This window comes from Spinacia oleracea, chromosome 1 (genome assembly GCF_020520425.1).
Source record: "Spinacia oleracea cultivar Varoflay chromosome 1, BTI_SOV_V1, whole genome shotgun sequence".
NCBI classification, from domain to species: domain Eukaryota; kingdom Viridiplantae; phylum Streptophyta; class Magnoliopsida; order Caryophyllales; family Amaranthaceae; genus Spinacia; species Spinacia oleracea.
The window spans coordinates 127497983-127525117 of NC_079487.1; the positions used below are offsets into that span (position 1 = coordinate 127497983).

A 27135-nucleotide genomic window follows, 5' to 3' on the forward strand; every position below is an offset into this window, starting at 1 on the left:
ACGGGATGATTAACTTTCTCAGAGCAAGCACAACATTCTAGACGGTTGTACTTACTCTGAGTGGATTAGTTGTACGGGATACTCCCTTGAGCCCAATTAAGGGTCCCAAGGCCCAAAGACCCAAGGCCCAAAATCCAGAAGCCCCCCCAAGCTCTATAAATACTCATTATTGGGATAGGTAAGAGGGGGGTGCCTCCACTCTCACACTCTACTATCTACTTTCTCTCTCTATATTATCTACTGGATACTAATGTTGGGCGTCGGAGGCCCCGATCCGGGGAACCTCCCCCGGGGTTGGGGTTCACTTTGCAGGAACTCACTCCACGCTCAAGATCTTGGAGCCCGACTACACCACCCGATTCCCATACCGGAACACTGTGTATGTAAAGTAAGTGCTAGAGTATGTTGGCTTTAGGTCTAAAATAATATTATCGTGGATCAGGTCCACGAAAAAAAATAATCTCTACCTATGTTGCTAAAAGTTGTCAATTAATTAATACCTATCTTTCTAACGATTGATCAATTACTGTCAAATCAATTTTTTTTCTTAAACTGCATATATAGTGAATTTATAGTATTCTCAAAGTACATACAATATAAATATATACAAAAAATTATAAGCGAACTAAAATAAAAATTCAAACTATATCCAACATTTTGAGACATTGCCCGGACCACTATTTAATTGCAACTAGCTTTTGAGCCCGTTCAAAGAACGGACGGTTGTATAATGATTATTTAATCAATCTTTTTAAGTTCTAATTTTATTGAGCTTATGATTTTAAAGAGAATATATGATTTAAATAGAGGTAAATTTTGAAAGTTGAAAGAATACACAAATTAAATAGTGTATTAATATTGAGTGTTAATCGGGAAGATGGAGTGGAAAATGTTGAATGAATAAATTGGTGAATTGATGTTGTATGAGGAAGATGGAGTGAAAGAGGCGATTGGAATTGTATAATATATCAAACAACAAAGAAAAAATTAAATAAAATACCAAATTGATAGAGGAAATAATGGATCATATGTTCCTCAAATGTATTGACACATGTCGTCTAATACTAGATTCTTATGCTCATGACATAAACCACGTGGCGATCAAATATTGATACTGTAGAATGTAGATTCCATTTTCCAAAGCTTCACCTTTCAGTCTTTCATTAGCCGATTAACATAATTCGAATTAATTCTCAAAATAATCCAATATTACCTAGAATAGCAGATGTCAGCATATAATTGGGCCAACTCAAACTGATTAGACTAGAACCTACTCATAACCGGTGGGCCATCTGCACAGAATCCCCCTCTTCAATTAACAGATAAACATCACCGAGGAAGTTCTTTGTCACAAGTGAGTAAGTGACTTGTGTCCATATTGGACAGAATTTAGAGTACCAATACAGAATTTGGAGTACCAATACAGAATATGTTAGTACCAATACAAATTATGTGAATATTAATAATAACACACATGACTTATATCGCAAAGGCTACACTTACCCTCAGTGTAAGTGGTCCCTTGGTACCCTTCCTTTTCATTGGCCATGTCCACATCAGATTTGCCACGTCAGAGCAAAATTTTCAAAACAAAAATTCAGTTTGATTTTGAATACGAAATTCAAACTAGGAAATTCTTTTCTCTTTATTTTCTTCGATGAAACCAATGTTTGTGATAAAAATTTCAGTCAGATCTATTCCTCCCCTTACTTCTGTTTAATGAAACTTAATTGATGATGCATGTTGTTCTACATTACGATGGTTTTCGACATCATGTAGTTGGGTTCGTTAAAAATGAAATAAGATTCATGGTTGGTTGAACTTTAATAGAAATCGGAATATTGTTGTTCGTTTCCACAACAATGGGTATCTGTAAATGTGCTTAAGATTTATGCTATATTATTTTACAAAAAAAAAATGGTTGCAGAAGACGAATTCTGGAGAAGGCGAAGGCGGAGAAGACGAAGTTGAAGAATCCTATGTTAAGACTTTATGTTAAAAGGAAAACAGAAAAAAAAGGGTTTATGTGGTTGGGGGTAGGGTAGGATCGAACTCGTGACCTTAGGGGCAGCAAGCATTAGCTCAGTGTGCAGTAGTCTTAACCATTATGACAGGAGGCAAATCCATTGGCTATTGTCAACAAAAAAAGTTCTTAACCTTTATCTATTATCGTAACCGAAGACTTGAGCGAAAGATAATTTATTGTATAGAATCTTGGTGATAAATATTTATAAGTAGTATAATTTGTTCAATATCCTTGTATAGCTTCGTATGTTTAAATAATTAGAAGAATTAGATATTAACAATTTTATTGAAAAATAATCGTTATTGTACTTGTTGTTCTCTTCCAATACTCGTTTCACATTTTGTAATTGATAATAAAAAATAAAAGGGAAAACAAACGAAGTGGTACATAAAAAATAAATATTGAACATATTAAACAGAAATCAACAAGTAATTATAAGGCTTTAGTCATTGTTATTTTTAGTTACAATAAGATAATCGTGTACATAAGTTCAAAACAATAAAACCATACAGATACCAACATATGTTATGTCGTACAAAATACTTCCGAAATAGTAATTAGCCCCGATTTAACTCCGCCATATTAAACATCTTAATTGTACTAACTAATAATTAGTTGACATAATTAAATGCTACGATTAACAAAATATTAGGTAATGCATGTATAGCCTAAACCTTATTCCTCTTGAAATAAGGCCTTCAATGACTCGCCAAAATGATTGTCGTCATAAAATATTTGTGTTAATTAAGTTTTAGTTATATATTTGTGGGACAAGTTTCCCCGCCAGACATTTGCATTAGTAAAACAAAAAGCTGAAAAGTGGTTGTGTCGATCAATGTGCAATGAACAACAACAATTGAGACAATACAAAGAGATGAATATGAAGATAGGTTATTTTTGTTGTATTCCTTAATCTCTTGAAATTAGATAAGATCAGCTTAATGCTGTATAGTAGGGTTATGTAATTAGTGGTCAAATTTCTAGTTGTACGATTTGGATTGTATGTATTTTTATACTTTGTCTACCGCTGTACCACATTACACCCTAAACTCTAAACTCTAAACTATAAACCTTATACCATATACCCTAAACCCTAACATGAATGAACGATTTCATAACATAAGTGATCACTCATGCTTAACTCTACATAGTTAAGCATGGATAAAACGAACGATCGATTTCACAATAATTTGCGATACTTTATTCGAGATATAGATCGATTTAAATAGGTGTCATTGTTAACCTAATCACGAAACACAATAGATCGGAAAAGTTATATATTTGTAATGTTATACGACGGGAAAGGAAAGTTGTTATACGTCGATAAACACTATTGATCGCAGCTATGCTTAACTCTACATAGTCAAGCATGGATAAAATGAACGATCGATTTCACAATAATTTGCGATACTTTATTCGAGATATAGATCGATTTAATTAGGTTTCGTTGTTAACCTAATCACAAAACATAATAGATCGGAAAAGTTGATATATATTTGTAATGTTATAGGACGGGAAAGGAAAGTTGTTATACGTTGATAAACACTATTGATCGTAGATATCTTAACTCTACATAGTCAAGCATGGATAAAATGAACGATCGATTTCATAATAATATGCGATACTTTATTCGAGATATAGATCGATTTAATTAGGTTTCGTTGTTAACCTAATCACGAAACACAATAGATCGGATAAGTCGATATATATTTGTAATGTTATAGGATGTGAAAGGAAAGTTGTATGTACGTCGATAAACACTATTGATCGTAGCTATGCTTAACTCTACATAGTCAAGCATGGATAAAATGAACAATCGATTTCACAATAATTTGCGATACTAGCTTTATTCAAGATATAGATCGATTTAATTAGGTTTCGTTGTTAACCTAATCACGAAACACAATATATCGGAAAAGTCGATATATATTTGAAATGTTATAGGACGGGAAAGGAAAGTTGTCTATACGTCGATAAATACTATTGATCGTAGCTATGCTTAACTCTACATAGTCACGCATGGATAAAATGAATGATCGATTTCACAATAATTTGCAATACTTTATTCGAGATATAGATCGATTTAATTAGGTTTCGTTGTTAACACAATAGATCGGAAAGGTCGATATATGATTTGTAATGCTAGGTTAAGTCTACAACAGAAAGTTGTCTAGACATCGATAAACACTTTTGATGTGAGGGAACAATCTATACTAATATATTAAAAGGCGTTTATAAGAACGTATATGTGCCACGTAGATCCCTCCTTATTACGCCACATCACCATTACTCCGTATCATGACATGTAGTTGACAACCAAAAAGCATGTAGCAAGGATTGAACACTAGACCTCTTGAATTAAAAGTTACCATTCTTACCATCTTAGCTAGCCACAATGATGTTATATCTTTCTATTTAAATAATAAATACAACCTTTTTAAAATGAATAATAATGAATTAAAGGGAAAAAAACAAAAGGGAATTAATTACTTAACTTATAAATGTACAATTATTCTCTTCTCAACTTAAGCTTAAAAAATAAAAAACTTAGGGTAATGGAGTGTAATTATGAGTGCGGGAGAGGGAAACATTGACACGAGTATAATAATCAACTAATCATGAAGAAGAGAACTCGACTTTGTTTTGATTTTCGGATATGGGAAGGAAGTTTGTTGACCGGCCACTGATTTTGCATGGAAATCAGATAATAGAACCACATACACACATATTTAAGTAAGTAAATCCACTAAAAGTAAAACCCGGAGCAATGCCCGGGCCACAAACTAGTTTGTTTTTAAAAGGTGACTAAAAAGAAATTGGAAACAACGCAAAATAAATTCATGAGTCATTTTCACATTCCAAGACGACTTATGAACTTAAGACTTACGTTATGATAAATTTAATTCCAGATAGACATACAATAAATTAGATTTATATTTTAATTAGAATTGCGTTACATATACAATAATTGTTTTTTAAGATAAGTGAATTCAAATTAATTTTCGTAGTTAAAGTTATAATCAATTTATGTAATGCAAAACCGATAAATTTGGATATTTATAATGAAAAAAAGAAGAAGAAAAGAGGTACTTTGAGAATTAAAAAAAACGCTTTTGAATGTTTCTATATACAAAAGTGTGCCGGACATTGAATGCAATGTCAGTCTTTAGCAATTGCTTTTTTCTTTTTTGTATCCTAACTCCCAACTATGTTCACACTATCACCAACAACTTCATCTTCTACAATCTACATTGTTTCCGGTTTTGCGAGCTTCGCCATGTGAAGATAATTGTCCAGCGAAGTAATCGATAGTTTCTAATTCCGCAGTTCCCTTGCCGCTAAAACCCAACGCTTTTAATTTCATCGGACTAAATACAACAAACGCATAAAAAATATACAACGAATGTAAATTAGTATAATAGTTTAATGGTTAAAAATATCAGAACAACATACAACTACTACAAAGTCTTAATACTACATAACTATAGCAAATCATACCTACTATAACAAATAAGCATAGGTTCCTCCGCCCTTCAGATTTTCAATGTCATGAACACAAATCGATTCAACAATCTCATGGAATTTCATGCATTCAATACTAACAAATGAGTTTACCATTATTAAAAAATGATGTTACCATTACTATTTTGGAACATTTCTGAAATAGACTAACTAAAATTTTATGAACTAAAAATTACCTTGTTCCTTGTCTGGATTTTGATCTCATAGTATTTGTTTTCTCATTTGTGTGTTTGTTTGGTTAGATGATAATCTACAAAATGGGTAATCTAATATACCGTTGGTTTTTTGAATGCCCCAAAATAAGTTTTTTCATTCAATTCCGCTATACATTGAAATACAATACAAAATATTTTTACTATATAACATACGACAAAATATATACAACTGTAAACTAATATAATTGTGTAATGTTTAAAAGTATTGGAACACGATACAACTAATACAATAACTATAACAGAAAGTAATAAGCCTAGGTTCCTCCGCCTTACATATCTCCAATGTCAAGAACAAAAAACGATTCAACAGACTCATGGTTTAATGCATTTGGTAATAAAAATAAACGAAATTAGCAACAGTAACCAATGATATTCCTATAAACATTTTCAAACATTTATGAAATAGACAAAAGAAATGAACTAAAAATTACCTTTTTCTTTTTATGGATTTGGATCTGATAGTATTGTTCTCTCCTTTGTGTGCTTGTGTTTGCCTTGGTTACATGATAATATTCAATGAGAAAGCTATGTTACCGTTGGTTTTTTGAATGCCCCAATTTTTTCTTTTCATTTTTTTTTATTAAAATTTACTGTTGTTTGGGCGGGATATGAATTTCGTGAACATGGGCGGTTTTCATCCCGCTCACCGAACCATAAAAGGCGCAAATGACAAAATAATTTCCCCCCTTTTTTTGCTGCTTTTCCCCCTTATTCTAAATTTCTTTTTGCTTATGTGGACCACTAATTGAGCAGGGTACCAGGGGCCCAGATACCCTCAGTGTAACTGTATCAGCTCCCGACTTATATTGATGGTATTTCTAAACAATTTTACATTTTGGTAAGTCACTTGAGGTTTAGAAACCCTCAAACATCAGCCGAAAAAAAACGGAGTATTTTATTTTTCCCATTTTCTTTTCCTTTTTCTTCACGAAAAAAAATATGCACATACACATTCCAGATCCTTCTACCACCTTCTAGTGCGAGTTCTCTTCAACCCCCAACCATCACCGTATATAATCTCCTCTTTCCTCAAATTACCTTTCTCCTACCATTTCATACAAATTTCTTACAATTTCATACATCTTCCTTACTTCCTATACAAATTTGAATTACACCCTTCTGGAAACTCCGATTTTCTTTCTCCAACAAAAAAATGGCGTCAGAACCAGACGTTTCCGCAGAAGAGATGCAATCGTTTTTAGAAAGGCTAATAAGTTCAAGAAACAGAGACCTCTCTTCGTTCCTCCCATTTCTTTTAGGGTTCCCAATTTCTGACCCAACTCAGACTCGGTCTAACTCGGGTGAAAACTCGCCGAATCATCCGACCCCAGAAGGCCAACCACGGGAGAGGATCGTTCTGATCAACCCTTTGACGCAAGGGATGGTGGTGATTGAAGGGGCAGGGCTTGATTCGCTGTTTCACGGCGTACAGAGTATTAAAGATGGGCAGCCACCGGCGTCGAAATCGGCGATTGAAGCCATGCCATGTGTCGAGATCAGAGAGGACGATGAGGAGAGAGAGTGTGTGATTTGTTTGGAAGTGTGTGGACCCAGTGTCGGGGTTGTGAAGGAGATGCCATGTAAGCATAGATTTCACGGCGAGTGTATTGAGAAGTGGTTGGGGATTCATGGTTCGTGCCCGGTTTGCCGGTTCAAGATGCCAGTCGAGGAGGAAGATGGCGGGAAGAAAGGAGAAGAGGAGGAGAGTGGAGAGAGAAGGACGGAGATTTGGGTTAGTGTTTCGTTTCGGCGTGGTAGGAGAAGAACAGAGGAAGAGGCGGTTGAGGAGAGAGAAAGTGGCAGTAATGATGAGTTGAATACAGGAGATTCCGATTCTGGTAACGAGAATGAAGGAGAATCGTAGACAAGACAAGACTTGTCAAATCGGGTATTCGGGTTTGATTGGAGTATTTCGAGTCGGAAATTGAAACAATTTTTTGTCAAATAGTCGATCGAAATTTAGTTAGGTTTCTTTTTCTTTTGTTTACTATGGATTTGATTGTACATATAATAGGAGATTTTAGAAATAAATTTGATGAGGTTTTATTTCAATTCTTTTATGCATTCGTTGATTTGTTGTTCTTTGACATTTCAATTATCCAAAAAAAAAAAATCACCATCAAACTTCTAAAATTGCGCCGTTTTATAATGTCTAATAAATTTAAATCAGTCCAATTAGTTTTGATTATTTCAATAAATTTAAGTTTGATAAGTTGAATTAAACGTACTCAAAGTGTGTTGCTATGTCACAGATTACTCCGTACTCAAAGTAAGAATCCGTACTCAAAGTAAGAAATATGTTATCTACGATTCTACGGCCTCAATTTAATTTTTTTTTTAATTAAAGAAGTGTAGGTATGATTGGGTGGTTAGTTTTCCCATCCTCTACATAGAACTATGAATTTGATTTGTTTAATTAAAGTCGTATTTTTAGATTGCTTTCAATTAAAATAATATGTAAATAGCATTTCACACCTTTATGTTTATATCTAAAACAATTACAGAGTACTAACAAATTATATTGCATAATAAATCACACAAAATTACTAACAAGAGTCTTAATTACAAGTTAGGATCTTGAAGAAGATTGCGTTCTTTCCTGTACAATCTTCAAACCTTGGTACCTCCCAAGCATCATCAACGTACCCATAGGATTAGTCCCAGGAGATTCCACCAATGTAGAACCATCCATAACCCTCAAACCCTTAACCCCATTAACATTATAATCCTTATCAACCACTTCACCTATAATACACCCACCATGATAATGGTAAAATGTACTCACATTCTTCTTACAATACTCTTTACTCTCTTCCTTCCCCAACTTCTCTAACCTGTTACGTTCATTCCCCAAATATACACTCACTGCCATGGACATTGATACTTCCTCTACCAATTGATGAATCTTAACACAAAACTCCATATCTTCATCTCTTGAAAGGTAATTAAATTGTACAAGTGGGTTTTCCCTTGGATCCTTGTTCTTTAGCTCGAGTTTTCCAGTTGAGGCAGGGAATGCAAGCTTACCAGCTATTGAAACCCTTGTTAAGTTTTTGCTAACAGGTACGATGATCGATTCGAGTATGACTTTATAGTCTTCTGCTATGCCTGTTACTTGGGGTGTATCGGGTACTCGTGATTTTGGTTTCGAGTCTACTAGTAGAGATATTGCTGGATTGTCTTGCATTTTGTCTCCTACACTTTTTAAGTTTGATACTACTGAAATGTTGAAGTTTTCGAGGTGATTCGACGGTCCGATTCCACTTAGCATGAGGATTTGTGGGCTGCTTAATGCTCCTGCTGTAAGTATAACTTCACCTACTGGTAAGGTTGAATTTTCTGGCTTCTTGAGGTACACTTTGTAGGATTTTTTGTTGTCATCTTCACTTTTGATGAACTTTACTCCTTTTGCTCTTGGTTGATCCCCTGCATTGTTTATGAAAAACTAGATAACCCAATCCAAACCAAAATGTACGTGTATGAACCATATATAATTGACTTGAACGTACTAAATCAAAATTTAACCTATAGAGTCATCTGTCATCACTTAAAAATAACCTAAAGTAATTAAATTGACCTAAATCATATGTTGGGTGAATGACTTGTCATCACCTCAAAGTAAAATTGATCCGCTAGTGTCCTTATCTATTTGATTATTAAACCTCCATTTTGTATGACATTATCAAATTGTAATGTTGACGTTATCCATCAATCAATTTTTTTCTAACTTTTTTGGTTAAAAGTTTGTCAACCATCTTTTTGATGTCTACGACTACAAATACACATATAAATTAAGTATATGGTCGGCCCATTATTTGAAAAATATATGCAAAATTCATCATTAGAGATTAACCAATAATATCTTGGCCTGATTGTGAGATCGAGTATCTATACGTATACCACATATTTAACGATCGAATTTCCCCTCCATTTATTTAGACGGAATAATTTTTATTGGTCTTATTGCTTATTTATTCGCATTGAATATTAAGATAGTGAAACATACGAAGTATAACGCTACTTTGAAAGTGTAAATTTCTTTGAAAAATGTTTTGAATTTACTTGTATAAACTCACCTGAATCAGGGTGGAAGAAGATCTTGCTCACAGTAGCATTCAAGAGAACAACAATGTTCTTAGGATTACCTCCTCCAAGAAGATCAGCAGCCGTATGTCGTCTCCCAGAAACATCGAAAATCGTACCACTCAATTTAGTCCCTTGAACATGCTCCAAAGTATACCCATTAAAAGGCAAAACCCCTGCTTCCAAAAGCCCATCTAACACAACAGATTGCCAAGGGCTCAACATTTCCGGCGCGAAAACCACCTTAGATTCTACCCATTCATAAGCTTGTTTCACCATTTCCTCATCCCAACCCATTTTCTTAATAAACGGGTCACTTGCCCGGCTATAAAACCCGCTATTTATAGCCGTGGATCCTCCTAGGACTCTACCCCTGTAATTCAAAACTCCGTCTAAGGAAATGAACTCTTGTGCTGCTGAAGTGTACTTGTTTGTTTCCACTAATGGGTAACCGAACTTTGTTCTTTCCAAAATTGTTGGGTTGCTATAAGGAGTGTCTCCTCGTTCGATTACGAGGACCGAGAATTTCTCCGAGAGTGTAGCAGCTAATGGGCAACCGCATGCTCCTCCTCCGACTATTATGTAGTCGAAAGATTTGCCTTCGACTTCATTGACATCCGAAGTCATGTAAGGAAGTTCAAGTTTAGGTCCTACAATGTCAAGAAAATGTATTACACATTCAAACTTCCATGTATATTGTATTAAAAAGTATATAACCAGGACGAAATTGAACATGTGTATAGCTTAATTAATTACCTTTGTTACATGAAGGAGAGGAGGAGGACGATAAGGATATGGAGGAAAGAATGCAATGGATAAGAAACCAAAGTATAATAATACATGTTTCTTGAAGCCTCTTCATCATCTATGGTATTGTTGTAGTTTAGAAATAGTAAAAAGACAATGATAATGTTGGTTTGTGAAAATGCATGCAATTAAAAGGAGTCTAGCTTGTAATGTGAGTTTTAAGGTAGCAACTAATTAGCTAGAGAAGTAATATTGTTTGTTAATTAATAAAAGTTTGCGCATGTTTTGAGCAATAATAAGTTGGACTAATTTTGGTTGGGGAAAGTCATAATTAATGTTGCTTGGTATGGTTATCATTGCATGTTCTTACTTGGACTACATGTGTAATTGATTGGCTCTCTCCAAATTTGTTTAGTGGGAAGTTATATAAAGGTGCCCTGCACCTACTACTAAGTACTACCTTATTGTTGTGAATAAACGAAGTGGTTTTCATTGGTTGACTAATAATCATACTATATGAACTCTTTGTTGTACCTCAAGTATCCGCATTGGATTCTCGACATTTTGATATGTATGTTTCCGACACTTTAATACTCCCTTTTGAACTACGTAATATCATGGAATTTTTTCATAATTTAGTCGAGTCGTATACTTGGACATGTATTCTTGTCCGACACTAGTACCCATGTTCGAGTAACATAGATCATGCGTAAAACTTAGATTTCTAATATCTGAACTTATTTAAACTTATCTCAAGAAAACAAGTAGAAATAAAACAAGTAGAAATAAGACCGGTGTGCAATATTCATCCTTAGTTTCACTAGTACTATGGCCATTAATAAAGTGCAAATTTTCCTTGTGAATGTGTAGGAGATAAGTAAGGTGAGAATGTAAGATGCTAAACAAAACAACAAATAATTGTAAGATGCTAAACAAAACAACAAATAATTGTAAGATGCTAAACAAAACAACAAATAATTGTAAGATGCTAAACAAAACAACAAATAATTGTAAGATAGTAGAACCCTAAATTATCCTTTTTGTTATTGGAGTTTGTAGAGACATCATACGAATAAGTATTTTTGCAATGAATATGTTGGACTTTGACCCCAAGCCACTTGGCCCTTGCCCAGTTGCTCCCTTCTCGACATGGTGGCCTCATTGAGTCATTGGCCCCCATATCGATTGATTGTATGATCCAATGTGGATAAGTTATGAAAGTCCATAAATTGACATGATGTTTATAGTTTAGATACCCATGCCTGTTTATAGACAAACAAATGTTGTTTATCATCGATTTTAGCTATAATTGAATCATACTAAACACTCCCTTCGTTCTATAATGTTCTTACTCTTCTATTATGCGCGGTGTTCAATACACTACTTTAACTATTACAATTTATTTTAGTAAAAATTATAAAGATATTTAGAAAATTTATATTGGAAAGAATCCAATTAGATCCCACAAGTAAATATTTATTTATTATTTATATTACTAATTATGGTCAAAGTTTTGTATTTATTTTGATCATATGAATAGTTGCACGGAGGGTTTCAGTTTTCTTTGCCGTTTAGGCCGGAAATAGTCTAATTTCTTCGGAAATTAGACTATTTCCGACCCTTATTCTTGTTTTTTCATTGTTTTCTCTTTATGTATTGTCTTGTTTTGTTTTTTCCGTTATTTTGTTCCCAATTTATTCTTGGGTTTGTTCCCAATTTATTTGGGTTTTTCCTAGAGTTTTCTAGGTTCTTGATTCTCATCCATGGATGAGAATTTTTTTAGGGTTTTTAGGGTTTTAATAATTGGGAAGGAGATTTGGATTCATACAGGTTTAGGGTTTATCATCAACTCGTCAACCAGAACAATTCGTGCGCATATTGCGAAGGGCTCTACTTGGAAAGATGCGAAAACATCGAAAATCACTGCTCGCGTTAAGCTAGAAGCGGTGGAGTACGAGATGTGCTTTAGGATGCAGAATAGTAACTGTTTTGATTGTAACAGTTATATATTTTCTTTGAATCTGTGGTATGCAGATCTATTTTATTATTGTAGATGCCGTATGGCTGATTATTAATGAAATTGTTCTTCCCCGTCAAAAAAAAAAAAAAAGAATAGTTGCACGAGGAACATTTTGGAACATAGAGAGTATTGGAGTAGCACAAATGTCTTGTTGAGATAAATGGTGCTTCTTTTTTGTTTTTTTGAGTCTTGTGCATATGGAACGAATTATGTTTATGGATAGTCGTGTTGTAAACGTCCATATCTAATGAGTCTTATTCTTGGATGACATAGACCTAAAGTATAAACATCGCATAACCTTGGAGGCTTGGACACTATTTCAAGTTCGAATTAAACTTTGATACCCAAAGCCCTCAATAATAGTAGTTTGTAAACAAAAAAAATAAAAAATTCCTCAATAGTATACATTTTCCTTTCTGTAAAGAGCATATTTATGCGAAACGGTTTCTCAAAAACTTATTGGGAGATGTAAAAACGCCCCCTGCCTTGAAAACAAGTCACCTCTAAAAATACAAGTGTCACCCAACCACACACTAAACTATTTAAAACCATCTCATAAATCATGCGCAATTCATAAATTTGCCAGAACAACAAAGATAAGGAAAGTGAGCTACTTTATGTACACATACTCCTCTATTACATTATTACAGATAAACTTGTTTTTCCAGTATATACTCTAAAAAGGTTGGCCAGAAAGTCCAAAAATATACAAACAAATATCAGATTATATTTTTGTAATCAAACATTATCTCCTATTAACCCACTATTTTGGCACATAAAAATGACTATTTATTATAATTAATATTATACTTAATTAGGGGGCAATCTAGTTTAATGGTCCACTCAAAAGCACCTAATTAAAAAGATGCACAGAATATTTGATCTATTCCTTTGAGTTCAAGTCTATTGGTTGCCTTAAACCAAAATCTAACTCATTATTCTCACATTGGCTGCTGCTATTCAGATCAAATGTTTCCAAAACTCCAAACTTTCTCAACCCATTACCATTACCATTACATGATGATTTCTTGCTGCCTGTTTGTTCAACACAATTGCTCATCCTCTTCCTCGAACCCGGCCCCACTTTCGTTCTCGATTGATCGAGTTCGAGTAATGGGAGGATGAATACACAGTTTTCTTGGCTACCCTTGTCATCTGTGGTAATCTCTTCGTTTTCACGCTTTGTTTCTTTCTCCTCTTCTCTTCTTCCCGAGCTCTCTGAAGATGTTAAGGAGCTTTCAACAGAATATCCAGTATGCCTCATTGTCTGCTTCTGTTCTAGTGATAAATCTGTCACCTCTGTTAGCCCGGAAAATGATGAACTGCTAACCATTGAGACTAATTGAGAGAGTTCAGCTTTTGCATGTTCGACTCCATCTGCTGAACAGTTGTAGCTTGACAGTGTTTCCTGCGCTTTCTTTAAAACTGTCTGTAAATATTTCCCTTGAGCTTCAATGCGCAGCTGCAAGTGTCTTTGTACCTAGAATTACATGATTGTTTTTTCCCATCATCAATATTGAGGCGAAGCTGATTAATTAAGCTGCAAAAGATGATTATGATTCTTCTTACCTCAATCTGTTCATGGAGTTTCCTCTGTACTTCCATCTGTATTTTTATTGTCTTAGATATCTGCACATTTCTGTATTCAAACATGACAAAAATCAGCACAGATGAAAAATCTTGCCAAACACAGGAAAGACGAACATTGCAAATTCTTACTCATTAATCTGTTCTTGAGTCGGATCATTTATTTCCTTTTCCTCAACGAATAGATTAAGTGTGTCAATGCCATGGCTTTCTTCGCAATCTGTATCATCTGGTTTCGATTCACTGCAGGTTTCTGATTTCTGACTATGCTGATAATTTTTTCCAAGCCTGAATTTCTGCAATGATCGAAAAAACGATGTGTACTTTCAGAACTCTGTCCTTTCATAGAAGCTAAAGATTAGATAAGGTAAAAAAAAAAGCAGGTGATGAATTGCCTGTAAATGACTCTTGAGATGATACAAAGTAAGTCCTGGTATTCCCATCACTCTCATCAGACCTTTCGGTGTTGCCTCTGCTTAATAAAAGAAACAATAAAAAAAAAATAAGACAAAAACCATGGAATGAGAAATAATGTAATACAAGATAAGGTAAATAGAGTGAAGGGAACGATACGCAACTGTCTGCACCTCCAAGCTGATGAACTGCTTCGACAAATCGTTGATGAAGTTCCGGCGTCCATTTCAGCCTAGGCTTGGCATCAGTAGATAAGACCAAGTTCATATCTTGAGTTTGCAAATTTTGAAAATTAGTCATGTTTCAGATTTTGTAGAGGAATGACAGGTTGGAAAATACTCAAAGGGAGCATATATATATATATATAGATATATAGATATAGAAATAGTACTGGTAATAGTTTAATACAGAATAAGCTAGCTCTGACCCTTGAAGCTCTGATGATTCAAAATAAATATGCAGAAGATGTGGCTTCTTTTTATATACTTATAATTTAGAGAGAAGTTGGTTGGAGTTGTCCTATGTTCTCACTCCATATCTGGAAACATTTTAAGTGGGGTTCTTTAGGGAATATATGCCCATGAGCTGGGGATGCTTTCCTCTCACCTCCCCCTAAATATTCATATCAACTTTTTTTTCTTTTTTTTTTTTTTTTTTTTGGGTGTGATGTTCAATTTTCAACTTGTGTTACCTTACCTCTCTATCTTCTCCTTTGACTTGAAAGGAAGTGGGAGAGAATCTCGCCGAGGCAGCAAAAAACAGAGAAAGCAACACAGTTCCAACATGGAGTCTCTCAAAAGGATAGAAAAGAAAAGGAATAAAAGTGTAGCCTTTGTTTTTATCTTCCTTCACCTCTCCTTCCCCTCTTATTCCCAGGCGAATTAGGTAGCCCTACCATTATAAAATATTAATGGGTGTGGAAAACATACTGATTTTGTCCCAATTTACTCGCCTCATGGTAATTTTTTTTTACGGTAAAGTTAGGTCCCACACTCATCCACTTACATTTTTCTAACTACCTTTTCACAAAGCGTGTCACTTAAATGGGACAAGTAAATTAGGACAGAGGGAAAGGTACAACAATTATATGAAGTGAGAGTAATTGATTAGAGTTGCTTGAATAGATATTTATGATTGAAAGGAAATTAGACCTAAAACGTTTTTTTTTTCTTTTTTCTACCCCTAATTTGCTTTCATGTGGTGGAAATTGTCAGATCCTTATTGTTCCTTGTAAGCTTAAAGGACCAAAGAATCTATTGATAGATATTTGGGGCACACTCAGTCAAGCCATCTGTGTCATTACCTAAAACCAAAATGACAATCAAATCAGCCAGTTCAATGTAACTGAATATGAATTCCTAAGACCAGAACCAGAACCATCCATCCCCTTATCTCTAAAGGAATAGAACCGCATATCTGCAGGATTATCCCTGCACAGGAGAATCAGATTTCCGGAGCTGTGACTCCGTGAGCATTATACACATATAATGTCACAAAACTCAGAACATATACCCCCCTTTTTTTGTTCGAGAATATATACACATAAGGTGTTGCAGAATAACTTATCACTGGCTCATTCAAGATGTTTTTATGCTTTTCTGTACAGAGTTTACAGCTACTTGCAGCTGAGATATTCAGGTTCTATCCTTGAGTTGCAAGTCTGGTTGTGTGTCTCAATAATAATGATTAGCTTGACCCGAAAAGTTAACTTATCTTGTACTTTTTCTGTTTAATATTCCTTAACTAGATTTACAATTGCATATATTTCTTCACTGTATTACAGTAACAGGGTAAATATTAAAATTACAATAAATATTTGATTAGAGAGTTCCAAAGGTAGATGATGTTAATATGTTATACTATTGGTATAATTCCTAGGTCTACTACTAATTCTAACGAGCCAATGGAAGTTAGGGAAAATAAATATTCTATGTATACTTGGTGTACATTCTTTGTTGCTCGTGATGAAGGCTCACACCTAGGTGATGCCATCATGGTATACTGGTAACATGTAAACATGTATATAAACGGAAATGGCCAAAAGTGGGCATACACAGTTTATACCTTGAAACAAAAATATAAAAGCAATCAAGACGAATGATGGATAAGAGTTGAATGATGAATAAAGAAGTGTAGGTTTAGCATACTAGATTAGGGCTGTAATCCATATCCTAAAACTAGCTAAAACTCAAGATGACAAAGTGTTAATCAAAAATGAAAAGGGGAAAGAAAAGAGAGTAAAGGAGCTCAATATGGCGAACAACATATCCAAAAAAGTCAAATTGATCAAAGATTGATCTTCCTTTAGATTTCTTGGGTATCGGTCTAAGTGTTTGATAACTAAGGGGAATCAGAATTTCATGATTGATTTTCCAAAGTGCTGCTATCTGAGTGCCTTACATTTACATGTTCTGCTACATTGTAAACTATTTTTCCAGGATGCAAAAAGAGAAAAGATTAGATACCAGGTAAACATTACATGACAAAAGCCCGAAAAAAGAAAAAAAGAAAAATAAATAAATTAAGAGCACATATTAAGGGACAATGCTTTAGTTTGCTGAAAGCATACAAGATGCCTTTACCCTGGGGATCCTAACTGGTTATTGGTCCACACCACCATAGTAAGCACATTATCAAAACGATTAACGACGAAAAACTGAAGGACTAATCACAAACTTGTCATAATTATATTAAAGGAAGGAATATGTTTCTAATTATGTACCGAATTCAATGATGAAATGTGGCCCTAATATTTGAAAAACCAAAGGAAGAAAATTAAAAAGAGATGGTTGATTGTACTTAACGCTCTTTAATCATGGCTTTAATATATTCCCTAATAAGTAAAGTAGATTCCGGGGGATGATGTCGAAAGAGCGAGTCATATCGATCATGTGAAACATTTTAGGATTGTATTTGTGTGTATGTATGTGAAGAAGTTGTTGTTGATGATGATCAAAAGTTTCTCATTGAGGGGAGGGGAGGGTAAAGGGTAGCTTCCTTCTTCATGAATTATTATTATTCTGTAGGGACCCTTCCATGAAGAAGATGTTTTATAAAGCCAAAAGCATGGACATCAAAAATGAAAAAAGAATATGGTCTCTGGAATCAATAAAAGGAGACACTCAAAAAGAACCACTCCTACAAAGCAAAATTCATTCACTTGTAATGTAAATTAAGGAAATTATGTCATACTTACCAAAAATGACGCGAGCAGTATGTCACGCGATCAAATTCACCTTTCCGGTAACTTCTGGTTTACGATCAATCGCGTACTCCGTACTTCAGACTAGAAGAGAAGTAAAGAACTAGTGTGTACTCCAGTTAGCATCAAATTTGAATTTTTTACCTGAAAAATTATTACTTTTCTGATGCTATCCAGGTTATTTAATTTAAACAAAATGGGTAAATTCAGATCAATAAATAGTAGAAAAGTAAATATCATACCAAAAATAGAATAGGCGTTGGACATTCCACGTGTGATTTGAATGTGTACAGGCTAAAAACTGTATTTAACGCTGGTCCATCAACTTATCAATTTCTGAACTTCCCTCTTTGGAAGGGAATTGCTGATGCTGAAAAGTGACAATATTAATTTGGCATGAAATGATTGGTATTATTGGCAGATAAGGATTGTCAGATACAGGTGTAACAGTCGACATAATAAAATAAACCCATACAAATACCCTTCCGCCTAGAATTAGTAGTCGCATTGTTGCTAGTGTGTGTGACAACTAAATACTAATAATGTGACAACTAAATCCGAGCAGAGCGAGCCGAGGAGGTAGTAATAAGATCTCAGAAAATATACCAGGATCCAGAGAATATTATACCAGAATCCATTATATTAATGCATACAGGTTGTCAAATGCAAACATTGAGCAAGGACAATCAGTTAGATTCTCTCATCTGATATAATACTGATTTGTGTAAATCTTGTATTATACGGAGTATACATATAATAACCCCAAATAGAATTTGTACACTCCCTCCGTATCAATTTAATTTGAAGTTTGATGTAGAAATCAGAATATGCAAAACTCCAGGAAAGTATGGCCAACAAATAATGGATATAAATCATCAGAATTTCAACAAGATGTGATTGAGAAAGAATAATTTTCCCTGGTTTGTCATGACATAATACCTAGAACCATTACAAACAGAATATCTTTGTCAAAGACCCCACATCTTTAATTACATCTACAAAACAGAATCACTGTTATAATATTCCCTTCTATAATTTGATTAAGACTATTATTCATAGATGACAGGATAGCAAGCATCATTTTCTGATACCACATTATTTCAAAGGGAAACTAACAAATTTTGTGAAATAAGCAGAGGATACTATCAATAGCACTGCACAACTGCTGAAGACCGGAACCTAAAGATTGCATTAAAGGATTACTGCTTTGGTTTAGTTAATCAATTAATTCCAGTCTTCTAGGAAGAGAAAGGAATACAAGAACATAAAAAACTAAGCTAAGCAAACTGAACTTTTGTTTTTCGATACAATATTCGAAATTTCTAAAGCATATCAGACCAGTAAATTCAGCCATATGATATGGAAACAAGGAAAAAGAATGTGATTTGAGTCTCCATGCGCATGAACCAGCACAGAATTTCATAGCTCTGAAAAAGGTGTTGTAATTCTCATGGAAAACTTACCATGAACATCAATAATTTACAAGGAAAGGCTAAAAGCATAAAACCTGACAACATTCTATACTGGGAGCCAGAAACCAAAAAAAGAAAGGCAATTCAACACTTAAAGAGTAAAGACTCTCTCAACTATGCGATTTTCGTTGGTGGTTAAAAGATTCCTGAATAATGCTTACTTTTCCCTAGTCTTATCAACAACGAAACTTGGCAAAGGTATGATTTTTATTGATTTGTAATTCCACCTACTCCTACCCGTCCTTGAAAATACGACAAAGACCAATTAATCCATTGCACATTCAGCTCCCCCCTGAAGAAAGTAATAGATATTGCAACAATGTTATTCAGACTCTTCACTTTACCTCAAGTAAGTGGATCGCATCCTTGTCATTCAAACTTATATTGTATGGGGACTCATTGATGCTTCATTGTTCACCTAAAGCATGTAAATTTTTCATAAGAAATCCAACTTAATCTGGAGTCCACAGAAGTTGCAAGGTTCTCCATGGTAAAACTTTATCCCTTTGGGGGACTGCTTAGTAGTTTAACAGACTTGTATGATTGTATCTTCAATTCAACAACTAGATTTTCTCTCATGGTTAGTCAAATGACAAGGAGATTATCAAAACACTTACCTGAAGGAACAATAATTAGATCATGCAGGTACAGAACAATGCAGAGTTCAGGAAATTTTAATGTATCCCAAAGTCACCAACTTATGTAAAAGGGAACTTCAGATTAGTAACCCTTCTTTTTTACCCTTAATCCGTCATATTATTAGCCTACTTCGGACACCAAAAGCAGTAACCTCCTCTATGCATTCTATATCAGTCCTAAGGAAAGACAGATGAAAATACCTCTCAAACTCAGAAATTTTTGACACATTTATTCTCAGATGCCTCAATCTAAATCTATCCTTTATTTTATCTGGAAATTTACTTACTCTGTACTAGATGGCTATCCTTACAAAGTTACAAATAGATATGATAATATGCAGACAAAGGTAAAACTGTTTTCTGTTGCTTCAGTTCTTCAATCACAGTTAGCTTCTACAGAGCTGTAAATAATAGGATACCAGTATACCAGAGAAAAGAAGAGAACTAGAAATGTGCTGGGATCAATTAGGTTGAGAACTCTGATTACAGAGCGGACAAGCAAAAGAGATCAGACAAAACGCAGATTAACAGTTGATTAATAGTGTCAATGATTGAGGGTTTTGAAACTCAAGCGCGCATTGACTAATACTGTATAGAGTGGCTCTTTCAAAACCGCATCTTTCCTAGGAAAATGACAACAGAAAATGGAAAATTTGATACCATTATTTAGTCTAAGAGAATCAGTACTAGTTCCAAACTTCCAAGCAATAGAAACGCTTAATTCATCAACAATCATAAAACTACTCCGTATTACACTATGCTTCATTGATAAGGAAGAAAGCACCTTTGTCAAATTAGATGGAACCCAAAAGTTAAACATTGCTTTGAAAAGAAATATCATGAAAAGCAAACTAAGCCAGTGACAAGCAAACATAAAGCCAGCATGGTACTCGTACATGACAAGGCCTATTACTATTGTAACAGAGTACCTAACATAAAATCACGTTGAAATAAAAGCACAAAAGATGATAAATAAACATCAGATTCAAGTCATTTAACAGCTTTGAGGTATCCTGTAGGTCGGCTGTAGTCGTAAACTCGTAAATAATAAACATATCAGACTTTAAAATCCACAGTTCAATTAGTTTTATAGGTCTTAAGTAGTACTTCGTATAATACTGCATACACTCTATTTGTAACTTAAATCATTTTCATCTGCGAAAGCAACTTATATAATAAGAGAACCTAACTTGTACTATACATATTCTGTTTTGAATTAAGGTATTGATACTTTTGCCTTACATTAGTGGTTTATTACAAAACAAACTTCTGAAATTAATATCAAACGCAAAATCATTATCCAGTAAGTTGACATCAATGTATCTAATTAAACCCAAAAAAGCGAAAGATGTATCACAAGTATTTTGTTTCAACTTTCGATTAAGTACCTTAGATACTTTATTCTTATAGAAAGGTTTATTACCTGGAAGGGGTGTCTAGGAAGGTCTTCCCGAGCCATTTGGCTACACGCATACACCTCAACTACGATAAACATTTCCTGATCTAAGCGCGCGCAAAAGCCTAGCATTTGAACATCTTCTTATCCAAGAGTGTGAGGTTCTTAGGAATTCAACCTGGGTATCATGTGTAAGAGGTGCCAAAATTTCCATTAAACCATGAGATGATACAAATACTAATGCTTCAACACCCCACTAATAAAGAACCTTTCCAAGAAGTGCCAAGTAATGTGACATATTTGTACACTTGTATCTAACTTCGTCTGAAACTTTGCTAGGATAACAGGCCATGTTTGACTTTTATTTTAACACATAACAAAACATTGATCATTAAAGATGATCTAGAATGCTATTTTAACACATAACTTAAGACAATTAGTTAAGGATATATTTTGACAAATTTATGTTCAATGTAGGTGCGCTTTGACAAAGAAAGATAAATACATAACCTATTAGTATAAAATCGAACTTAAATTACCATGCAATATATAATAGTTAACAAAAGGATCTACACAGATCTTCAATCCAAAATCAGCCACAACAACACAAAATTATCCCCTATTTTTCCTGACGTGTCCTTAAAAGCACCCAAAACGACCAAAATGCCCGATATAAAGCATGTGAATATGATATTTGTTTTATTGAAATGTGGGTGGGATTGGGAATAATAACTCTTAAATTCCCAATCCCGCGTTTGTTACGGGGATGGGGAATAAAATGTGAAATTGAGCTTAGTTGGCCTCTACTCCAATACTCCCCACAATGTAGTGCTGTGTGAATTTTCCATCACGAATTCTCAATCCCCATCCCACCCTCTAATAGTCGAACTTCCAATTTCACTACCAAACGCCTCGCTATTCTCTATCTCTTGTATTGTATCTAAATGGGGTGTTTTTTGTTAATGTTGCTGTTGTTCTATCTAAATCGTATGAAGGTGAAAAGTAAGACATTCTTATTGAATTATAGTACTCCCATATTGTCAGAAACCCAAATGACAGAAATTAGAACTAATTACACAGAAATTAAGAAAAGAACCCAAAACGAAAAATTGAACAAGAATGGGGAACAATTGAACAAATGAACGAGAATTTACCTAAGGAAGTCGTACGTTTAACATTTGAAAGAAATTGCAAGGTCAGCAGTCAGCAGCCAGCAGCCGGCGCAATGTGATCGTTGATGAACTGTTGAGAGCTGATTGGGGAAGAAGCGGGAGGGTTTTAGACTTTTAGGAGGGAAGAAACAGGAATTTGTTGTGGGCTTCTTGTAAAGGCTGGGCCGACTTCTTATGTTCATACGTAAAGCCCGAAATTTACTCGATGTTGGGAGTTAATTGTTTGAAGTCTTTCAAAATTAAGGGTTATCTACTCAAGATAGCACTGGACAAGCCCGGGACACGACATGACATGACATGACATGACACAAAATTTACTCGTGAATTGTTTAAAGTCTTTCAAATGTACCATCGTTGTGGGTGGTTGGTCAGGCTTATCCAGGCCAATAGCACGTGGTTGCACAAAGCACGACTCACAATTATCTTTAGCATTTACCATGATTTTACAATTTGTGGTAATCTAGTGAAATTAGTTTTACTCCTTAAAAGAGCATTTCATACTTGTATATTATCTATTACTATATACTAAAAGAGACACCAGGAATGACACGTGTCAATTTCTGATGCGATTTTTTCCCGCCAAAAATCCTTTCCTAAAAAAATTATTTACTTTATTCTATTTTTATTTTCTCTCCTTTTTCAAAACAGAAAGGAGATTTCTGGGCATAAATGTTTATAAATAGAAAAAATCATAGGATTATTAAATATGACATTATTAAACAATTTTGGTAATATTTAGTCAGATCTTCATCTCAATAATAATGTTTTGTTCATATTAAGTATATCAAATATTTAATTCGGTCAAATCATCATATTAAACATATAAAATATATAATACGTAATAGAGCGAAAATTGTATATTATATGATAAAATGAGTACGTTCGAAATTTATTAATTACGCAAAAGATTTAAGGGATAAATATTTCAATTAAAAAAGATAGTCAGTTAATAATTTTCCAATAACCGTGCGTGCACGGGACTTAATCTAGTTATCAACTAGTTTTAACTCGTGCGATGCACGACTTCACTATTAATTTAAAAAATCGTTTCAAATTTATATGCACAGGTAAAAAGAGAAAAAGAATGAGAAATAAAAATATTGAAATAACGGTAGATGATGTGTTTGGAGTTAAATGCAAATTATTCAATTGGAATTGGAATATGAGTTAATAAAAATAAGAACGTAATTAAATACACTGTTATGAAATATAATATGGATGCCCATTATACCCCCATTAGTATTTCCGGAATATTCTAGGGTTCAGTCAAACCCTAACTATTGTATCCTATATATACCCAGTATTATATGGAATAATGGACACAACCCTATTCTCTCCTGTTTATTCACAACACGTTATCAGCACCAAACCCTAGCCGACTGAGCGAACGAGAAGGAAACAGAGAAAATAACCGTCATTGAGGTAAGTACAATTTATCAATCACATTAATTAAATTTGATCTTTATATAATAGATCGACACATGATTTATTGTTTGTGTATTTCAAGATTAAACTTGTTAAGTATTGTGACGTAGAGATTTATTATTCGATATTTTTGTTTCATATTTGATAATACAGTGCGTGTATCGGTACTGTTGTTTCATGCCGCAATTAATTTATCAATGAGTTGATTCAAGTGCGTATCGGTGAATTGTTAAGTTTCCATTCATTTATTTACAATTGCATATGGCGAGCTGTAAATTGCTGCACCTTACAAATCCTAAGCCTTTCTATTCATGATTACTTTTATTGTGATATGCATACTTTATTTATTAGGCTTCCGTGTCAAATCATGATTACCCAAGGATTAAGTAATTTTATTTTTCTTTTGTATTTGCCGAAATTATTAGTTTCGGTGGATTAGAATTTTTTGAGGCATTAATCATGATTCATGATTCATGATGGATTAATTGAGTTCATGCTTGAATTGCGTCAATTCATGAACAAGTATACTTCCCTATTACATGAATTGTAATGTGTGTACATTATTTGAACTACGACATTGAATTCCATTTTTTTTTATGAATATGTTTATTATCTAATAAGCCCTAATTTGCAATATTCAATTGTAGTGTGAACTATGTCGAATCTTACAAAACTTGAATTTGGGGCCCTTGATATTACTGGAAAGAATTATTTGTCTTGGGTATTAGATACTGAAATTCATCTAGATGCAAAAGACCTTGGTGAAACAATCAAAGAAGGAAATAAAGCAACAAGTCAAAACAAGGCTAAGGCTATAATATTTCTTCGCCATCACCTCCATGAGGGTCTTAAGATTGAGTATTTGGCCGTAAAAGATACACAAATCTTTTGAGTAATCTAAAGGAAAGACATGACCACCAGAAAATTGTCATATTACCCAAAACTAGTTATGATTGATTATATTTAACACTACAAGACTTTAAGTTTGTATGTGAAGAATATAACCCAGCTATGTTCAGAACTAATTCACACTTGAAATTATGTGGAAAGAAAATCATTGGTGTAGAAATGTTGGAGAAAACACATTCTAACTTTCTCGCAAATAATGTTGTCCTGCAGACACAATACCGTGAAAAGAGATTTAAGAAATATTCTGAACTTATATCTTGTCCCCTTGTGGGAGCGAAATAACGAGCTATTGATGAAAAATCATGAATCACGCCCAACTGGTTCTACTCTATTCCCTGAAGCGAATGCGACATCCCATTATGGAAAAGAAAAATATCATGCCAACAGTAGTGGTCGAGGACGTAGGCGTTGATATGAATATGGTCAAGGTGGTCCTCTCAATAACTCATATTCCTACCAGAAGTGGGACAAAGATGATAACAAACAAAAGAAAGATAAAATGAGAATGTGGCCAATGTATGTTACCGCTGTGGAGGAAAAGGACATTGGTCTATGGAAACAAGGGAAAAATTAATAATAATTTACTATATAATGTTGAAAACATAAATTAGTGGGTCTTGCTCTTCTTTGAAGATAATTATAATCAAAGCTATTATAAATTGAGATGCAAATATATAGCCTTCATTTTAGTTCACGGCTTAAGTCTGGACATTTGACTATTAGAAGCCTGTAAATCCTTTTGGAGATGTACAAGAAAATATGACCTAGAATACTATAATAGTTTCTGAATTTTATTGTCAAGATACCCTTTATATCTTTCATGAAACTAGTGTGGTCCTGCAGACACGATAATTGTGAGAAATATTCAATAGAGTTTTTAATTAGTTCATATATTGTCTTTTGGGTGAATGAACAAAATAAAGAAATCCTGAATACTATGATCATGTTCAACTAGGTAAATCATTCCCAGAAGTGAATGAGAAATTGTATGACTAGAAATAATAAAGATAATGTCAATAGTCATGATCGAGAATGTGAAAGTAGAATAAATTATACTCATGGAGGAATAAATGAGTATGAATGTAATTTCGAAATACACATAATGGTGTATGAAGATAATCAAAACATATGTCTAGTAGACATTGTAGCGTGCTCTCCGAACCAAATTTATAAATAAATACATGCACGTATTAGGGGGAGATAGCTCTCAACATAACAAAATTAGTAGTATATGATCAAGATTATAATACAACGATAATGAATTTGGTACAAATATGTGTTCATATCTTATGGACTCGCTTTATAAGCATGAGTACAAGATTACATTATGTAGATGTATACTTTTGCGATATGTACCAAAGTTGTAATGGATACTCTTGAAGAGTACAAGCTATCTTCCAAAAGTTTTGTTTAGATTGTCTTGCCGTTATAATTGAGACACCAGTTTGTGTCGTTATATCACATCATAATATGTTCAAATTATAGTATTCTATAATTACAGTGATCACTTTGAGAAGATAACCAGCAGTTATCGAATGAAATATTTTATATGATATTATATAGGCATGATGTGATAATCCAGGCCATCCGGGTTTAAGAACACCCGTTATGAGAATTTGAAAATTCTTATCAAATAAAATTTTATGTGCTGACACTCCCTCATATGTTGTATATATTCAAAGGCATGACAAAATGATGAGGTTGAGTTGTATTTGAATCGAATTATAATGAATCGATTGAGAAAATAAATACAAGAGATATTAATGATTTTGAAAAATTGTATAATGATAGGTGATTTGAAGTTTACCGTGATAGTAAGTGGCCTGAAGTTCACCAGAATGGTAGTAGGTGACTTGAAGATCACTAATAAGTTTACAAGTATTTTGTGATTGATTTAAGTATCATAAACAAACATCATAAATCTCTTGATCGGGGCAATCATACATCAGTACGAAAAGAGAAAATATGAAGAAAAAACAACTGCATATTATATCTACTCCCCATAATCAATGTTGATCTCCAGAAGAGAACAAAAGTATGTAATATTTATCAAAATACACGTTGAAAAGTGTATTATTTAGTTGGTGAAATTTTTTATGCCCCATAACATATTGAAAATATTTTCCCAACTTAGGGGGAGACGAGCAAGAATAAGTTGGCAAAATTGAAAGATAATAAATTGATCCCCATATGAGTAAGTGTACATGTCAGCTTTATGTTCTCGAAGTATGTTTGGACATAAATATCTATGACTTGATTGTGTTAAATTGTTACATGTTCAAAGGCATAAAGGTGTATGATAGTCAT

The 27135-nt window shown here is 33.9% G+C and overlaps 3 protein-coding genes across 9 annotated transcripts; 1 reads left to right on the forward strand and 2 right to left on the reverse strand.

The window, feature by feature from the left end:
• Positions 1–6621: 6621 nt before the first annotated feature.
• Positions 6622–7815, forward strand: LOC110782837 (E3 ubiquitin-protein ligase MPSR1). The gene has a single exon (XM_021987085.2). The coding sequence runs from the start codon at positions 6917–6919 to the stop codon at positions 7625–7627; it is 711 nt and encodes a 236-aa protein (XP_021842777.2). The 5' UTR covers positions 6622–6916; the 3' UTR covers positions 7628–7815.
• Positions 7816–8225: 410 nt separating this feature from the next.
• LOC110782992 ((R)-mandelonitrile lyase-like) lies at positions 8226–10919 on the reverse strand. Its single transcript, XM_021987287.2, has 3 exons — positions 10603–10919; positions 9840–10496; positions 8226–9189 (listed from the first exon to the last, which is right to left on the reverse strand). The coding sequence occupies exons 1-3, from the start codon at positions 10709–10711 to the stop codon at positions 8333–8335; spliced, it is 1623 nt and encodes a 540-aa protein (XP_021842979.1). The 5' UTR covers positions 10712–10919; the 3' UTR covers positions 8226–8332.
• A 2247-nt stretch (positions 10920–13166) lies between these two features.
• LOC110782994 (myb-related protein 2) lies at positions 13167–22620 on the reverse strand. 7 transcript variants are annotated; one of them, XM_056827383.1, is made up of 9 exons: positions 22477–22620; positions 21350–21500; positions 18059–18186; positions 17811–17960; positions 14779–14883; positions 14596–14672; positions 14333–14496; positions 14183–14252; positions 13167–14093 (listed from the first exon to the last, which is right to left on the reverse strand). In XM_056827383.1, exons 5-9 carry the CDS (start codon positions 14879–14881, stop codon positions 13497–13499), a joined length of 1011 nt encoding a protein of 336 aa, XP_056683361.1. In that variant the 5' UTR covers positions 14882–14883; positions 17811–17960; positions 18059–18186; positions 21350–21500; positions 22477–22620; the 3' UTR covers positions 13167–13496. The 7 variants fall into 7 exon arrangements, with proteins under 7 accessions (XP_056683361.1, XP_056683351.1, XP_021842982.1 ...); XM_056827373.1 differs by having other exon boundaries at positions 14596–14675; XM_021987290.2 differs by lacking the exons at positions 18059–18186; positions 21350–21500; positions 22477–22620 and having other exon boundaries at positions 14596–14675; positions 17811–17966.
• Between the last annotated feature and the right edge of the window lie 4515 nt (positions 22621–27135).

Coding starts and splice junctions, on each gene's coding strand:
- LOC110782837 (XM_021987085.2), top strand. CDS start 6,917: ATGGCGTCAGAACCAGACGTTTCCGCAGAAGAGATGCAATCGTTTTTA.
- LOC110782994 (XM_021987288.2), bottom strand. CDS start 14,914: ATGACTAATTTTCAAAATTTGCAAACTCAAGATATGAACTTGGTCTTA. Junction 14,676..14,778: donor TCAGCTTGGAGGTGCAGACA/GTTGCGTATCGT, acceptor TCTTTTATTAAG/CAGAGGCAACACCGAAAGGT. Junction 14,253..14,332: donor ACTCAAGAACAGATTAATGA/GTAAGAATTTGC, acceptor GTTTGAATACAG/AAATGTGCAGATATCTAAGA.
- LOC110782992 (XM_021987287.2), bottom strand. CDS start 10,711: ATGATGAAGAGGCTTCAAGAAACATGTATTATTATACTTTGGTTTCTT. Junction 10,497..10,602: donor CTCTCCTTCATGTAACAAAG/GTAATTAATTAA, acceptor TTGACATTGTAG/GACCTAAACTTGAACTTCCT. Junction 9,190..9,839: donor CTTCTTCCACCCTGATTCAG/GTGAGTTTATAC, acceptor TAAACAATGCAG/GGGATCAACCAAGAGCAAAA.